This window comes from Pristis pectinata, chromosome 2 (assembly GCF_009764475.1).
Source record: "Pristis pectinata isolate sPriPec2 chromosome 2, sPriPec2.1.pri, whole genome shotgun sequence".
Classification (NCBI taxonomy): domain Eukaryota; kingdom Metazoa; phylum Chordata; class Chondrichthyes; order Rhinopristiformes; family Pristidae; genus Pristis; species Pristis pectinata.
The window spans coordinates 61163699-61182650 of NC_067406.1; the positions used below are offsets into that span (position 1 = coordinate 61163699).

An 18952-nucleotide genomic window follows, 5' to 3' on the forward strand; every position below is an offset into this window, starting at 1 on the left:
GCGGCATAATTGAGTGGTTTCAGACAGTTTGATATAGGGGGAAAAAAACGTGGTCAACATTTTTTCCAGAAATACAAGGCCTCAAGCCTCACTAGCAAAGACCATTGAATTTGAAAACCTTCTGGTTGTAGTAGTGCTTTTTTCAGATGTTTCAATACAATTAATTAATGCAAGTAGTGTACATTGTCAAATAATGTTGGCTCGCAATTCTGTGCAATGAACAAAATACTTGTGAATATTAATAAATTTACATGTTCAAAGGAAAAATAATATCAACTGCAAATGATGGAATTGTAAAACAAGCAGAAAATTCCTCAGAAAAACAAATCATTAGGCAAATCAGAACCTGTTGAGAGAAGAGGTAAATTAATGGCCCAGAATTTCTTGTAGTATCAAGCCATTCACACTCACTACCAACTATACTCACACTTACCTGGAGTGGATCTTCCATCACCAACTTCCCAACCAAAGCTAGCTCTAATGTGCATGCGAAGGTCATGTGCAGTAAGGGACATCCCACTCAGGGGTTACAAGCCCTGCCACAGCAATGCCTTAATGACTGGTTAAACCCTACCCCCTGGATTATTGACTGCCAGAATTCTCTCAGCCATTGACAAACATTGAAAAACAATCAAACCGTCTTACAAATTAACTACATTAATAAAAAAGTAAATTAAAAACATCAGAAAGTACTTCAACAATAAATTTGTTAACTCAATTAAATGGGGTTACCTGAAACTCCGTTTTCTCCTCATGGTTGGTTTTCTCTAATATGATGAATGAAAATGCTGTTCCTGTGATGGTACAGACCTGGTGCAAGCTCAATGGGCAGGGGATAGCAGGACTTTAAGGGGATAGCAGGAAGGTGGTGCTTTGCTGCGACTAACATCAGGGCACAATGGACTGACCAGAACCTGTTAAGGAAGCTTGGAATCCCCCATCTTCCTGATAGTCACAGATACTACAGCCTACAGTTCTGTGTAGAACTGCTGGTACTTCTCAGGAAAATCTGGGCTAGTAGTTCCATTCTGATAAACATCAGTGAGGGAAGTTGAAATGTGTATTCTCGCATCTATGTGGACATTTCCAGCATTTTCTTTTTCAAATACATGTCCCTTACACACAGGTGTGCGGACAATGACACAATAAAGCAAGATGAAAGTAACACTCAAGTTCACTTTATTTTATTGATAGTGTTTTAAATAGTGATACATTGTTATGAGGTCATGAGAATCACTTTTTCTCCCCCATACAATTTTACTGTTTACAGAGTAAATGATAAATTCCCATTATAAAGATTGACAACATGACGCAAGTCAAGTGAAGTAAGCTATCAACAGTAAATTTTGAAAGCCTAATCAAGGTACAAGTTTGGCATCAACAAAATACAAAATCTAAAATGTGTTTTATATTGTAAGGCATACCAACATGATAAAAGGTACTTGCAGTAACAACACTGTATGCACCTTAATGTAAATATCTTGATGTCCTCTTCAGTGTTACTAAATTTAATTGCATCTTCATTCATAATGCTGAAACATGGATATTTTCAGATTGCATGATTAAATGGATCAGTTAAATCTATAAATCACCTTTACTAATATTTAATGACTATGCTGCTTAAGTGGTTACGAGACAAGATATTGTCTATATACAAAATGTTATCAAATGATTTAATTTAATGTAGTATATATATAAAAAAAGTCACTCAAGTTTCATTTACATCCTGAACAAAACTATCTCCCTCTTACTTGGAGAAGCCTTCAAAAGATATAAATGTTGAAAGAATTCCATAGGCTAGATTTAAGAGATACATCTGTCATGAGTTTTGCAATAAAATTTGGGTTGCTTAATTCTAACAAATGGTCTGCAATATAGATTACTGCCTCCAATTATTTTAGTTGGTTTATTATAATTAAAGAACCTCCATGCTGTTTTGACATCAACGTGCAATACAATAATTAATCTTTAGGTGTTTTAAATGCTAAATTACTGTTTTCACAATAATGCACAAGAGCAGATCATTTGGTATACTTTGCAACATGATTAGTGTTTATAATGGATTAGTGCATATGCCTACTAGAAGCATCACAGAACTATCTTCTGTATGTTAGATAAATATTAGGTTAAAGATTATTTTCTTTTTTATTACCAAGTACTACCATATGTGAGTATATTAATGCATTTATTTCCAGTGTTAGTTTTGATTTGTCCTACTCTGCATAGCATTGCAAAATAAATAATAGATCATTCTTAAGTGTGTAAAATTTGCCAGGTGCTTAATTCTCTGCCATTCCAAAGACGAAGCTATCTTCCAAATTTATTTTCTGTGCATTCTATTTATTGCATGGAGTTTAGATAAATATTTTGAGATGTGTGTTTTAAATATTTCTATAAATACTTTTAAAAATTGTTTCTCAAGGGTGAAATATTCCATTAAAATCTGCTCTCTATTTGCTCAATTTGAATGTTCTGAAATATTACACATTAATGTTTAATAGGTTTCTACAGAAACTTGAAGAAAAAGATGAATTAACATGTTGGAATTTTATATGTTGGACTGCAGTTTACTTAGTTGGCCTTTGGCTCTATTCTAAGATACGGCAGATATTTTTATTATACATGATGGTAAAATTATGTTAGAAGAAATAATCTTCTTTAAAATCTATTTCTTTGAAAATGCATTTAAGCTCAGTAATTTTTCAACAGCTATGAATCTTTCCTTAAAACTACAAAAAAAATTAAATGGCCATAAACATCTCTTTGGTCAGAGACTGTAATTAGATTAAGTATGTAACATCAAACTGTTATTTGATGTCAGAAGCTGTATTTTAAAAAAACTGTAATAATTGCAAACATATTACATTTCTTTAAACTGGAACCTCCAATCATATGAAGTAACACATCACAGAGCATCGCACATCTGTATCCCTAATCGGAGCATATATTTTTACTAATACACACAAGTTAATGGTAGACAATCCCAGAAAAACTAGTTGCTTCTCAGCTTTGGGCTACTAGAGTGAACATTTTTCTAAATGCAGACAATATTAACGTTAAATGACAGTTCCTCCAAAAGGAACCTCTTACAGGAATCAGCAAAGAATATCTCATGAAAATTCTATAGGACATACTTATCATTCACTCACTTCAGTGAGATTGAGCAATGCTAGAGAAATATTCCAGAATGTCTTGAATGGTGAATTCCATTGTAATCCCAGATCCAGGATAACAGCGAGCTATCAGTCCCTCAAAGTGCTTGTACTGACGAATGAATTCATCCTGCATTGAATGCCACATAACCTTTGGGAAGAAAAAAAACACATCAGAATCAACAAGACATGAAAAAAAAATCTTTGCATGTACAGAAACCAAGTATGTCATCAATATATTGCTTCACAATTCTAAAGATTTTTTAAAAAATACTTGTATATGATTTGCATAATAAATCCCTTCCAGTTCTTTTGCCTTCACCTACTCAACACCAACTCTCAAAAACAGGGAAGACGTCATGGTGAATCCTGCCTGATCAAAGAATTAGTCATTGGCGGAGAAGGAATGCACATACACAATAGAGGTAGTAAACCCCCAACATGACTGGATCAAGTTAGACGGAAAATAAAGCAGGAACATACTCTAACTTTGAACCAAGGTAATAGTAGGGACTTGAGGCCAGAATGCAAGAAACAAAAAGGTACAGAGAAAAATCCCAAGCATTGTTCCGCAACAGTGGGCAAGGGCCCACAAACTTAAACAAATTTGGGACTGAAATTAGGAAGTATTTACATAAAGAACAATCAACAGTGGGAATGATTAAAACAAAAAAAAACATGTTCTGACAAAGCAAATTGATGAGCATCAAGAAATAATGGATGTTTAGGGGCAAGGGTAATTTTCTCCTCAAGTACTACTGAATCATAGTCAGCAAAGGAAAAATAAGTACTTCACAGAAATTCAAACTGCATCACCTGGACAGTTCATTGCACACAAAACAAAAACTGAAGCAGATTTAAGTTTAGATACTCCATTGACACTCACCTGCAGCAAGTTTTCCTCCTCACAGAGATGCTTGTCCACTTTTTTGTACAGGTTGTCCAGCCCTTTTTTCACTTCCTTTCCAGGATATTCCTTGATAACCTTTCTTAGCTCTTGCTTGTTGAAGGCCAGCTGATAACTCACTTCCTCTTCCCGGATACCCTGTGCTACACGTGCTTCAATCCCCTCAAAGAAATGCTGCATGAACAACAAACTACAGTTAGTAACACTACCAATGTATGCTTAAAATAAAGCTTACTCAATGTTCCAATGTCTAAATTCATAATTTTTTTTTCTCTGAATAGGAAATTAAATTTAAGAAAAAAGAGGTAGGAACCCCAAGATTTGTAATGCAGCATATAATTCACAGCAAATGTGATTCGAGCAAGGCAAACTGTGAACCTATAGTTTGAATAAATAGAGACAAGAAATTCTGCAGATGCTGGAATCTGGAGCAATGCACAAAAAGTGCTGGAGGAACTCAGCAGGTCAGGCAGCATCTATGGAGGGAAATAAACAGTCGAGCTTGAATAAACAGTTCATTCCTGTTTTTCAGGACTGGAACTGCATATTGTAAGTTCTTCTCCCAAAGCTTGCTCACCAAAATTGGGTTGATATTCCACTATTTATTTTTAATTTAAGTCACTTTTCAAACACATCTACACACTTCTGTTTTACATTCTGTTTCAAATGAAATAAATTGGAATAATATTTCCAATTATTCAAAATTTGTTTTACTTAAGCCAATGTTTTGTCACATTAGAAGTTCCAACTTTACAAAATACAAAAACTTAAAAAAACAGAACTGAGTTCCATTCAACTTTATCAATTGTATATTTTTTCCATTTGTTTTGAAGCACAGCTCTTTTTCCCCCATCATTAACAAAAGTTGATATTTTGTGCTGTCCAGATTTAGAGATATCAGTAAAGCTTCAATTTATCTGGTGTTTCATAGATTTATCTCTGAATGGATGTTCAGCTTTATTGAGAATCAAAGAATCTTGATTCCTTACAACTTTTAAAGTCCCACATGACTGACATTGCCAAATTCCTTTGATGTGATGTCACATGAAATAAGGAAAATGTAAAATGTTAAGAATTATTGCATCTAGTTGAAGTTAATGCTCAAACAAAACTGTTATTTTTCTTTTTTTAAAAAACTGGTACCCCTGCCATCACAAAAATCCCCTCCTGAGGAACTTTAAAGTCAAGGTTGAAGCTTTCTCCTTGAGTGGAATACAGAAAACTTACATTAAGTTTCTCAAGAGGTTGCCCCAGAGAGTATATCACATAAGATTGCAGATGCTCTGTATATTTGTGCTTGGCTTCTCTCCTTTCTGTCTCTAGACACGCAATTTTAAGGCGAGAGAGTGTTGAAAAAATGTGGTGAAAGTTTTCCATCATCACAACATCTCTTGGAGTTTTCTGACTTTCATTAGCGACTTTTTCCACTGAGAATAAAATTGCATCAGAAATTATTATTAAAGGAAAAATTAAATATACAGAAATTAAATCTGTGAATTCAGTTCACATTTTAACAGCTTTTCACCATTGTTGTAAACTGCCCGAATTAGTTTGGTGTAGGCCTTGTCCAGGTCACCCCTTCGTTCTGCTGCTCTGAAGATGGACTCTGCTAGTTCAGCAAATTCTTCAAACCCACTTACAAATGGTAAAATTCCAACTTTACTCTTCTTCGATATCTTCACTTCTTCCATCTGCTTAATTTGATTCCACTGGAAGAACACACAAATTTCAAACTCATACATCAGATTTGAAATTTAAAAGTCTAAAATCTACAATCTATGACACAGCGCAATATTTATAATTTTAGTGGAACTGCTTTAGCCTTTGTAATAAATATCTGATAGTATTTTTGTTTGAGGTGGAGCAAATTCTCTCAATAAATTTAATAAGAGGCTTGAATAATATATACTTCATGGTGTTTAATGAATTCTGTAACTAGCCTGTCATTCAATAAACACGAAAATCATATACTGGCATTAATACAGAAATCAGTCCAGCCATGAGCTGTAGACCAATTGTTCACTAGAACCTTTCAATATTTCGAGATTTCTTTATTGAACACAATATCTTAAATCTTAATGTTCAGCCAAAAAATTGCCAAAGCCTCATTCCTTATTCATGGGCTACAGTGTTCAATTTAAAGTTTTCCGTTCCTAGCTTCGAGAAGTAGCTTTGTTCAATAATAGGACACAGTAGAATCTGCACATCACAAAATTAAACAACTAACTCGCTTGCACTCAAGTGCTAGGAAAAAAAATCAGTGTAAATTCAAGATTTTCAACTAACAGAAGAACTACACCAAATAAATAGGCATGGCCCCTGCAAAGGCTTACTTGGTTAATGTAATGAATACCCCATTCCCACATTCTTCATCTCTGCTCCATTAACAAAATTCAGAAGAAGTGAGAGTGCCAAGTATTAACCCCAGTATCCCTGAGTGAAGGGGAAAAACTGATGGGAGTTCCCACTCTTAAACACGATCTGGTGGTTCTTTGTGGAAATGCATTTTGATGCAGGGTGGCTGAGGACAGGATCGGCTTGAAGGAGGATGTGGAGGATGTCCCTTTAACCAAGGTGCTCAATGATGCTTTTCACTCAAAGCATATCCACCGATGTGTCAACATCCTCAGCAGAGAGAATTAACAGCAAAAAAACTAATGGGGAGTAAATAAAAATAGGAATGGTCCTGTGTATGTCAGTAGAACCAGTATTACTTTCCCCCAAAGACTTTGAGAAGTCTACCCTTGTTAAAGCTTACTTTCTTAATAAATCCATTTAAGCCAACAGAGTAAGACATGACTGGTTAACTGGTTCATATACAACTTCAAAAAAAGAATACTTACAATGCATTTGTCAAAATTTCTCTTAACTGTCACAAGAACATTTCCTAATGTGGTACTAAGAAAGGATGCAGGGTCCACATTCTCTGCTGTCCAAACATGATGGCTCATCTTTACCAACATGTACAGTGAGTTAAAGCTGTCAATCTTATCTCCAAGCGAAATGAGGTTGTTTAGCTCTGGCTCAATACAGCGGAAAACTTTAATCATCATTGATCGAATAATGCTTGCCTCCTCTTTTCTGCAATTATAAGTGACATGGCTTTTAAACACATAATTAAACATTTAAAAAATCTTTCAGCCTTCTTGACATAAAAGTTCCATCATTAGTCTACAGATCAAAGCAAAAAAGGTATGAAACACTACAAAGGCAGGAAGTCTTAAAAATAGAAAATGCTAGAAATACTCAGCACATCAGGTAGAATCTGTGGTGACAGAAACAGTGTTAACTTTCAGATGATAATCTTACATAAAGTTTAAAAAAGTGCACCTCTTAGAAGATACCTTGCTCTGTTAGAAATCTTATTGTAATCACTGTGGCAGAATACAAACTGCAAAATCTGAAAAACTTCCAAGAAAAACCACAAATCAAAACCTAAATATGTCACCAGAGCAGAGTTCATTCACCAATTAAAGGGATATGTTTGCTGATGAGCTAGAATTATGAAAAATGGAGTTCGTTTCAGTTTTAAAATATTTGAAGATGTACAGGCACCTGGCAGTCACTTTAAATTTTGCTGATTGTCAGAGTTCAGCTCAAAATACAAAAGCTGCTGCAGATGATTTTTCAAGAATTTTGTATTCCTTTAAAAAGAGATGGTTTTCTATGGATAACACACAAAAAATGCTGGAGGAACTCAGCAGGTTAGGCAGCACTATATTTAAATTACAAGGCCTTATAAAAATAAACAGGCTTCTGTTGAGAATTATTTTGCACATTTCCTTGAAGAACAAAGTGATTAATTCATCTAAATAGAGCTTCACAACTAAGTGACAAATGGAAGTACAATAAACTTCTACAAAGTTGAGCATGGTAACCTTGCAGAGGATGGTACCTGGAAACATATTATCTGTTTGTTTGATTAGTCACTTCATTTGACTTTCAGGAAGATTTTGTTTTTGTCTTCGTTGGTTCCAGTTCTAAGGCCCAGTTAAAGGATGAAGATTGGTCAAATCCAACGAAACCAAAATAAATCCAGTTTTAGTGTTAAAAAGTTAGGAAAACACATCCTAGTTAAGAGCTACGTGAAAATAATGGAAACTGGTTTTGAGTTTTGTCTGCTGTTTACTTATTAGTATTCATTACATTATTTAATAACTTAAAGCCTAAGATAGTAATCAATTTATCTCCATCCATGAATCAAGTGAAGGACATTGTTGTATATAATAAGGTAGGGATAGTAACAAGGCAATTTGTCAGTCCCTGGGCTCACTATATCAGTCAGGAAACAAAGGCCTGCTCTTGAAAAAGAAGCTTTGCTACTGATAAAGTTGAAAATACAATAAGTAAAAGAGATAGTAAGCAGCTCGTACGTCTGTAGGACCAAATAGGATATATTGCAAGTTAGTTGCATTGCTGATTTGTGGATTGTTTTATTTAACCTTAAGAAAGGTTATTAAGAAATGGCAAAGAGTGCAACACTGAAATAAAGCAGTCGTAATATAGGTTTTTAAATTCTAGATTTGTCTACAATGACTATTGTTTTCAGTTATCTGCACAAGATAGTACACATTGGGGATGGAGTTGCATGAATGGAGCTTATGCTGGACATACGGCTTCAGTATTTGTGAGGTCAAGCTTTAACCTGCAGTTTGAAACCTGAATTTTTGAATTCAAGCCCTCTGCAAGAAAGACCACAATTGTGGCCCATGATGGCTTCATTTTACTAACTATTCTATATAGACAGCAACATCTGATGCAGAACTTCAAGATTCTGATGTGACGTGTGGGCAAGAAAAAAAAAATACAGCATTGGTTGTGATAGATATAAGGTTATAAAAACAAGCTCTTTGCATAGCAGATTGCTAAACTTTAAAAATAAGTCAATAATTAATTTGCACATTACTAACATTTCTTAATATACTGTTACAATCAGAGGCCTTTGACTATCATGAAAGTTGCTCGCAAATTAAAAAGAAATATGTGCAAGAATCAAGTTACTGCAATGAATAAGATATTTTAGTATTTCTCTGTCTGTTTAATGGGATATATGAAAATGTTCATTGTGGCCCCTTTAAAGTATTTACTTATTATCTTGGGCTGATAAATATGTGCAGTCTCCGAAAACATCCCTCAATAAGTCACCAGTCCTGGGAAGTTTGCAATAAATATTGATGACTAATACACTGTCAAATCTAATTGCATTACTTACTCAGATGGCACCGAGAACTTGTCTCCCAAAAGATTATGTGACCGAGACAGATGTCCTCCATCCACCTCACTAGAGTCTGTCTGGTGTAAAGAATAAAACACAAAGTAATTTCAAGTTGATAGATATCATTACAATTAGACTGATTTTAAAAGAATACAAGTCAGTGTTTCAAAAAAAAACTTTAATATATCATTTGCCAATTTAACAAAAATCTGAAGTTAAAAAAAAGGAAAAAAAAGTCAACTGTTTTTGTATTATCTGGATTTGATGAAATATGTACCCTAATAGGAACTAAACCCATTTATTGCACTGTATTGGCACTTTCAATTGTAAGCAAATACAGCTAAAAATAAAAAAAATAGCAGATGCTGCAAATCTGAAGTAAAAATAGAAACTGCTGGAAACACTCAGGAACTATCTGTAGAAAGAGAAACCAAGTTAAAATTTCAGATTGAAGACTCTTGATCAGAACTGGGAAAGAGGAAAATTACATTAATATCAAACTACAAGGAAGGTGGGGGAAACTTTGAATAGGACAAAGAGAATTGTCTCTTAAAAAGGCGAGGCCAGGGTTGATCTAGAGATAAGCTGTGCACAAGTTCATCTGGTTGATGGGGGCATTTAGGGAAAGAGAACGTGGTACTTTGCTCATTAAAGCTATGAAATGAGGGCAGTTAGAGAGTGAAAACACAGACAAAGGAATGCAAACATTGTGAAATGAAGGGTTGCAGGACATATCCAGCAGCTCAACTTTACTAAAACTGAGCCAATATCACAGATGGATGACTGGCCTGTTCTGATACAGATGGAGAAAGCGAGTTACCTGAAATTGTAAAATTTGATCGAATTCGGAAGGCTGCACTGTGTCCAGAATGATAACGAGGTGCTGTTTCTTAAGTTTACATTGGGCCTTGTTGAAATGTGCAGGAGGCCACACAGGAGTGGGATGGAGATTTAAAGTGACAGGTAACAGGAAGCTCAGAGTCTCACTCCACACTGAATACAGGTGGACCACAAGATGGTCACCCAATCTGCATTTGGGTCTCCAACATAGAGGAGACCACATTAGAAGTACGCGAATCTCTGCTTCACCTGCACAACTGTTTGGGTCTCTGGATCACAGGAAAGAAAGAGGTGAAAGGACAGGTGTTGCCTCTCTTGCAGTTGCATGGGAAAGTGCTGTAAGAAGCGAAGAGGTTGGTGGAGATGTAAGAGCAAAGAGAACAGTCCTTTCGAAATGCTAGAAGAGGAGAGGAAGATTTGTCTGGTGGTGGAATCTTGAAGTAGTAGAAATTGTGAAGAATGACCTGTTGAATTTGGAGACTGGTAGGGTGGAAGGCGAGGACCAGGTCAAATCTGTCCTCGCTTCGTCCGTAAGAGAGTTCAGAATAGAAGGTGCAGGTAACAGATGAGGTGCGGTAAATGGTAAAAGGCTCTGTTAACTATGGTGGAGGGTAAGCGATAGTTCAGGAAGGAGGAAGACTATAAGAGGCACTGGTGTGCAAGGTCTTGTCATTGGAACAAACATGATAGAGATGGAACTAGGAGAATGAAATGGAGTCATCACCAGAGACAGGGTTGGAGAAAGTATAGTCAAGGTAGCTGTGGAAGTCTGTAAGCTTGTACTGAACGTTTATCACTAGCTTTCTCTTGACAGGGAAAGGCAGGTGCAGCTCACACAAGTTCCCATGGTTACATCTTTGATCTGGAGAAATTCAGGGGAGCTGAAGGGATCATTCAATGTGAGAATGAGTTCAGCAGGGTGAAAGAATGCATTGGTAAAGGGGAACTGGTTGGGTCTCTGTTCAAGGAAGAAGTGGAGGGCATCAGACCATTCTGACTAGAATCAAGGTAAAGAGGAATTATACATCCATGGTGAACGTGATCCAATTGGGGGCAAGAAGTGGGAAACTGTCAAAGTGGCAGATGGCATCAAAGGCACCATGGATATATTGGGAAAGGACTTGACCAGGGAAGAAAGAATAGAGTCGGTGTAGGAAGAAATAAATTCAGTGGGCCCCTCCCTCAACTCTTTTCCCAGTACTCTCCCTCCAACTGCCCTCATTAACCCATTGACCAAATGACCTCATTAACAGCTTGTTCCCAGGGCAACCCTGGCTTCCCCTTTTGTTCTATCTATCCCTTTCCCACCCCTACTGCAACTGGATACAAACTTGTTTTTCCCTTTCCCAGTTCTGACAAAAAGATATCAACCTGAAACGTAAACAGTTTCTCTTTCTATGGATGCTGCCTGACCTGACTGTTACCAGCATTTTCTGTTTTTATTACAACTAACAAGGACACAGGTCATAATCTTACTGAACTAAGAAAATGCTACAGTGGCCCACTTTGAGTGAAAACCTACCAGAAAAAAGATTAGATCAGTTTTGATTCCATTGTAATGCCTCGCTCCTGAGAACTTGATATATTGACTTTTCATTCACTCAATTATCCAATTGTATTACTATTAGTCACATAAAAACTGCTTATTAAAAACTCCTGATGCTTTGTATTTATTTAAAGCAAACCAATTAATTCCACTCAGATCAATGCAGGTCAGTTAGAAGAATCAGAATAGTTAGAAACAAAAATTTGTCCATGTAAACTGCTTTACTAAGTATTTTTAAATACATAATTTTCCTCTTCAAGTCAAAGTAATATTCTTATACTTGTCGGAGTTACCAAATGAGTATGGCTTAACAATCTGCTAAAACTGCTATATGAACTGAGGGTAGTGAATTAATATATAGCTTTGTATAGTATATTACAGACCTGTAATAATATCATGGGATAAACAGAAACTGCACAATATCAAATTCCACTAGTAGCTAATGTTATGATGATAAATATACTTGACATACATGTTATTTATATAACAAATTAGGCCTTGGGAGACAAAATAAGCCATTTTCTTATCATGGGGCACAATAACGAAAATATTTCTACATTAAGTATTGAAGTATAATTTCTGTTAGATAAATACATTTCTCTACATCCTTTCATTCCCCCAGACTATTCTGAGCAAAAGAAAGCAGACAGATAACCTATATTAAACCAACAATGTTGCTTGAGAAAGAAGGTGGATATCACATATGGAATGGAGAAATGCTTCATCCCCTATTCTGTTCAATCATTCTGATCTGGTCTTCCATTGACACAATCCAGAAAGATTTTCAGCATTTACAGCCAAACAGATGTGGTGGTGGAGGGTGGGAAAGGTTGTCAACGGGAAGATCACAGAAAAGGACTATTCAGCAATCGACTCCATACCAGCTTTATGCAAGTGCAGTACACTTGGCACTCACTCCCTTGCCTTGTCCCCATAATTGTTCAATTTCTTTCCTTTCAAGTACCTAACCACCTCCCTTCTGAACACACCTCCTGTCCCAATCCTGACAGTATATTCTAAACTTTAATCACTAATTATGTAAAAATGTTTCTTCTCATGGTACCTTTTTTCCTTTTGCAAATAATCTTTAACTTAGGTCTCGATTCTTGACCCTTCCACCAACGGGTACAGTTTCTCTCTTTTAGTCCCTTCTTGATTTTAAATACCTCTATCAGATTTCCTTGCAACTTCCTCTGTTCCAAGCAGAAATTCCAGCTTCTCTAGTCTATCCATGTAACTATATTCCCTCATGCCTGGAATAAATTTTGCCAAATCTCTTCTGCATCCTCTCTAAGGCCTTCATATTTTTCCCTCAAGCATAGCTCCCAAAACCAGATACAATACTTCAAGCTGTGACCAAACCTGTGTTTTATTGAGATTCATCATGGCACTCCTGCAAGGCCAGGATCCTGTATGCTTTTTAACCACTTTCTCAATCTGCCTAGCCTCTTTCAAGGACATGTACACCCAGATCTCTCCATTTTAACCAATGTTACATTATCCAGTTTAAATAGCTTTTTTTCATTCTTCCTACCAAAATGAACTTTACTTCCCTCCAGTCAGAAAAAACACCCATCATATAGCCTGAGGCTTCTTGGTTCTTGTATCTCTTTTAGAATTATGGCCTCCAATTTAGATAGAGATGTTTAAAAAAAAGAACAAAGAATCAAGGCATATAAAGAACAGAGGAAAGAAATCCAAGGTTATCTTTGCCATCCAGAATTATTTTACAATAGTGATCAGACTTGACTCAGTAGACAGGGGCCTGGTAGATCATGGCGTGACAATGGATGGCTAAGTAGTTGTGTGCCAATGCATACTCACATTTTCCACTTTGAACGTGTGGAGGTGAAGATGAAGTCCCCACCTGATTAGTGACATTGAAATTTTTTCTGAACATTGAAGGTGGTGAAGTTGTGGTTGAGTATGCAAGCTGCAGTAGAGGTGGCCTAATGGCTAGGTATTTGAAAATGTGGTTGTAAACAACATGGACGAGGTTCACAATGGATGACTGCAGTAAAAAAATAGACTGGAAGGGAAATATGGAAATATGGGTGACGAAGGGGGAAAGAAAGTGGCTGGTTTCAGCCTGGTTGGTGATCCAGACTACTGGATCTTGTAAAGATGATCAATTTGGCAGAGGAAAGGTACAGGGAGCTAAAATTTGAATTTAAATTTAAAATAGCTAAATTTGAAGTTATTCAGTAAAGTAACAGAATTTAATGCACAGATACAAATTATGTAATCAGCCAAATTATTGACTATACAAATGAATTGTCCTATTAGTTCATCAAAAAACTGATAAACCATATGATGAAATACAGGCTTAAGGTGTTTTGGCCAATTAAGTATTACTTCATTACATGCCAAAACTGACTCAAGTATAAAGTCGCTAGCACATATTATTCTCTTTTTCCAAGCATTTATAACTGGTGGTGTAACAACACTTTCAATGTCTCAGCTGAACTTCCAGTAAAACTTTATTATTCATAGGAATGATTACATGACGCTATATTTATTGACGAGCAATGCAATTTTAATGGTTTCAAACAACTTGCATAATACTAAGGAAATACATTAAGTCCATAAATGGCTAAATCACTAAGTTCCATTTTAAACTGAAATAGAATGTATTAACGGTTAAAATAAATCCTTTACTAGATTAATCATTTCAATTGAAGATGCACACTGGCAAAAAAAAAATGTTGCTCTCAACATATATTTAGCTTTCTTATCCACCACAGTTTGATTGGAGGTTGCAATTTTCATTTAGGCCACTGTATTCAAACGGATAAAAGCATTTTTGGGTCAAATGTTAAAACTATAACAATCCATTTAGATCACAAAATCAAAATAAAAAATAATGCACGGATGACTTTCCCTTCTCAGACATAATGAGAGCCATCTAATCGCACAGCCCCATATTTTTGTGCACCATGTGAATCAATTTCAATGAAAAAACAATTGCAGAGGAAAATCAGAGACTGACTGCGAGATGCAGAGCCCATTATTTTCCTTCTGGGGCAGTGTGCACCTAACATGGTAATGCACAAAGTTGTCCAGATATACAGAGTGGAACCCAACTTTGCCACTTCTCAGGTTACACCATCAGATGCTGGCAATCTGGCTCAAGTAGGCCCAAGTAATATCTTTAACTCAGCTGCTCTTCCTCAGCCTCATCCTCCTCCCACTCCAGCTCACAAATATTGCCCAGAAACACCTCCACCACTAACCCACTGACTACCGATCTGCCATCTGAGCATCTCCCACCATGACCATTGATCTAACTGCTGGACCCTCACCCTGACCAATTCCCAACAGCTGACCCCTTACCCCAACCTCCAGACCGATCCCTGGCAGCTAACCCTTGCCCCAGCCTCCCTAACAACTGATGGCCCGTGCTCTCCACCAAAACCGGTAGTGGCCTCCTCTCCAATTTCCCTATCAATGAAGAACATGCCTTCCACCCTACTCAGAATTCTACCCAAATCTCCAAATTCTTGATAGTCACCCCATCATTTGCTCCAACAACCCTTGCCCACCATCCCCTGCCACCTTGCCATCTCACCACAAACCCTACAACACCTTGGACCTCGTGCATTATTGAATTTTAGTAGTGACCCTTCAACATGCCTTTACTTATGCCATTCAGTTTCTAGGCTGGGATCTCTTTACACAGTTATAGATCAACTTATTTACTTATGTAGTGTATAAACATCTTACCACTACTGATCCTGGTAAAGCTGGACTTTGTTGTAGCTTGAAGAATTTACTGATGAAGTCTTGTTCAGCCAAACACAGAGGTTCTAGTTCACTCAAGACCTGTTCAAAAATCTGCATAAAAGGAAACATTATTTAGTTCCATCTATAAGATTTATAACACGCTGCATCTTTTCAGCCATGTTATCTAAATGGAATTTGGTGATTAATAAAAATTATCAAATATACCTGTATTTATTTAACCTACTGTATGTAGATAATACTTCTCTGTGCTGCAAGATTTTTCTTATCTTCAGGGCAGGGCACTTATTATTCCTACTGACAAATGCAGGTAGAAAGTTGTTCTACATGCATCATTGAAACAAATAAAATATGTATCCCTGATGAATGCTAGACTTGCAAAATTATGTGATACAAGTTGCATTTTCTACATTACAGCAGTGACTACACTTTAAAAGATCTTAATTGGCTATAAAATACAAGGTTTTAAAAGATAAATAAAAGTGCATTCTGAGAACATGTTCTCCAGATTGTACCTTCTGGGGAACGTGATGCTACATCTTTTAAGTACAAGTCAAGTGTCTTGGAATTTCTGAGGTTGAGAAACGTGGAGTGAACTTAAGGGACCAGTTGGTCTCCTCCAGTTCATATTTCTAACATTCATATGTTCCATGATTACCAATTTATTTTATCTGCTAAAGACCTGGTTAAAAGTTTGCCACTAAGCATCTTTGGTGAAATTTATTGTATTTTTTTTTTAAAAACAAGTACATAAGATTTACAGAAGATTTGAAAATCTTTGCTCTCCAGAAAATTGATACAAAAGAAAAGCTGCATTTATATGGCAGCTTTCTCAACCTCAGGAAATCCCAAGACACTTTACATCTAAGTAAACAGCATAAACTATTTTCACAACAACGGAATACATTGTAATAAGGCTACCATAAACATAATAGTCACTGCAAAAACAACGAGACATGGCATAGGGTTTGTTGGCTTCAAATATGTATCTTTTTTTAAAATCTGGCTATGCAAAATACCTAAGGGATCAAATAATATAATTCGCATTGTCACACTTTCCAATACAAAAGTATTCAAAATCCTTATCTTGAACAAAATTGAGAAGTTGGTAAAATATGGACCAAAAATGCCATTGAATACTCAAATCTGGCAACATCGGTGGAGAGAGAATCATTTTAAGTTTTAGGTCCTTGATCTTTCTTCATATATTTCTAGTACCTGTATTTCTGTTTTTATTTCCTACTTACAGCCAACACTATATTTTTGATAAATCATGGACCGTATTTAATAGATTTTGCTTTAAAGAAATTAGCTAATTCTTGGAAATCTAGTGCCTTCTGGAGTGTATATGAACTGAGAATTTTGCTTTCCTCTCTTACTTATAGATGTCATCATAGGGCTAGAAAATAAGCCTTTTTTTAAAAAGCAGCCTACAGGCCTGTAACTCCTTCAACAGAAGCAACTAATGATAGCATTTGGATAACAGCACATGGATGGTGCAGCTAGGTTCAAACAAGACAAAATAACTACTGGAAAGCTAAATATTCACAGCATTAGCTAACTATGGTATGTACCTTATCAAATTTGGTTCTATCAGCCACATCAAGGTCCGAAGCCGACATATTTCCCATGTCAAGCAGTGAGGATGACTGAGAGCGACGATTTCCTGATCCCTGAACGGACAGTTTGTTTAGGCTCGAGGTAGAACCTGTGAGTTTTCCAGAACTTCCATGAAGACCTGCAGTCCAATAAATCTAAATTAATGATAGCAACATTACACTTCACTGGGATCTCAAAATTAAACATTTACAGTATGGGTAGAATATCAGACCTTAAAATTTGGTGTCTCAATTTTTATTGAAGTCTTAGAGGATAATTCAACATAATAATTAGTGGCCTAGGATTTTCAATGTGAATGATTGCTCATTACCAGCTACTTAAAATTAGCACAGGTACATATTGTATATATTAAGAAAAACTCAGTCAAACATAAGAAATATATTTAAAGACAATACTAGGTTTTTAGTAGAGTTCAGTTACATATTTTTGAAACTATTAATCAAGTCACTGCACCAAAACTAAAAGTACCAAACAAGTCCGAGTTGAGAAAATCCCATTTAGACAATTGAAACTCAACTTTGCAGTGATCCATTATGGCATTCCATTAATTATATGTTGAAAAACAGTTATTTTTTAATTTACAAATCCAATACTATATTAATGTTAATATTTAACAAAGATTTTCTTGATGTAAATAAAACAAAAATGCAGATGCTGGAAATCTGAAATAAAAACAGAAAATGCTAGAAACACTCAGCAGGTCAGACAACATCCGTCAAAAGAGAAACAGAGCTAATGTCTCAAGTTGAAGGCCCTTTGGCAGAACCGGGAAGGAGGGACAACAAGTTAGTTTTAAGTTGCAAAGAGGGTTGAGGAGGGCTGGATATGACAAGGGAAATGTCTCTGATAAAGATGGGGCCAGGATTGTTGTGGAGAAACATCATCCCTGTTTCTCTTTCCACAGATGCTGTCTGACCCGTTTAGTGTTTCCAGTATTTTCTGTTTTTATTACAGATTTCCAGCACCTGCAGGTTTTTTTTTAAAAGCCTTCAGGATTTTTGTCCAGAATTTAAAGGATATCCTTAAGCATCTGGATATTCACATTCCATAAGCACAAAGGCATTACTTGCTGTGCCAGCTTTTCTCCTAATATAATATAATCTTTACATCTAAAGAAATGGACATTACCAGTGCAGAGGTCATTAAGAATGACACAGGGGGAAGCCATACAGAAACAACCTTTAACAGCCTCTGCTGTATACGAGGCTCATCTCCATGATAACCCACAAATGTTTTTGAAAAATGCAATTGTAAAGAAAACTTAATTTAAGCAGAATGAAACAACAGAAACCTCAAAATAAAGGAAGAATCAGAAAGCTGGTAGGAAGCAGCTGTGTCTATAGAGGTTAAGGTGTAGTCAAAAAATACAATATTAAAGAAAGAGGAAAGACATTGGAATCACACTCTAATTCTTCACCCTGGTTTGAGAATCCAACCGAAATCTTTAAGGCATATTTCTCTTTCTTGTGACTAATGGTTCACCAGGATTGGACAGTCTCAAGTCAGATCTCTATGGGTGCAGGCAATAAGCTAGTTCTACTTTGAAGTTACCAAAAACTAATTTTGGAAATAGTGCTGGGAATGGTATTAACCAATTCTAGTAACACTGTAGTTAAGAGTCAGAAATGCAAACATGTTTCATCAATTGTTTTCCCACATTTCTGCAGGACTGAAATACATTAAGAACAGAGGTGAAAGCAACTTATATCTCTCATTGTTACAGGTCATATTGCAGACATAGTTTCAACAACTTTCTTACCAGTGTGCTGTACCGGTCTGGAGCAAGTTGCTTTCATCTCTGCTTAAGACATACTGTTTGTAAACAGCTGACTTTACAGTAGTTAAGTCCCACAGTGTATATACGTCAGTGACCACAGTGTGGTCTTAATGACCTCTTTCTTTAACTGAAAGGCAGTTTATGATGATTTTGT

General features: G+C 36.1%; 1 protein-coding gene across 4 annotated transcripts in view; it reads right to left on the minus strand.

The window, feature by feature from the left end:
• Positions 1–1168: 1168 nt before the first annotated feature.
• Positions 1169–18952, minus strand: part of exoc1 (exocyst complex component 1) — a 59015-nt gene continuing 41231 nt past the window's right edge. For 3 of the 4 annotated variants that reach the window (XM_052010003.1, XM_052010005.1, XM_052010004.1), the window contains 8 exons: positions 16976–17139; positions 15384–15494; positions 9272–9351; positions 6903–7140; positions 5585–5768; positions 5287–5486; positions 4039–4233; positions 1169–3303 (listed from right to left, as the gene is read on the minus strand). In XM_052010003.1, the coding sequence (XP_051865963.1) occupies positions 3151–3303; positions 4039–4233; positions 5287–5486; positions 5585–5768; positions 6903–7140; positions 9272–9351; positions 15384–15494; positions 16976–17139 (1325 nt within the window). In that variant the 3' untranslated portion in view covers positions 1169–3150. The remainder of the gene's footprint in view (positions 3304–4038; positions 4234–5286; positions 5487–5584; positions 5769–6902; positions 7141–9271; positions 9352–15383; positions 15495–16975; positions 17140–18952) is intronic. The other variant, XM_052010002.1, reaches the window with a different exon arrangement.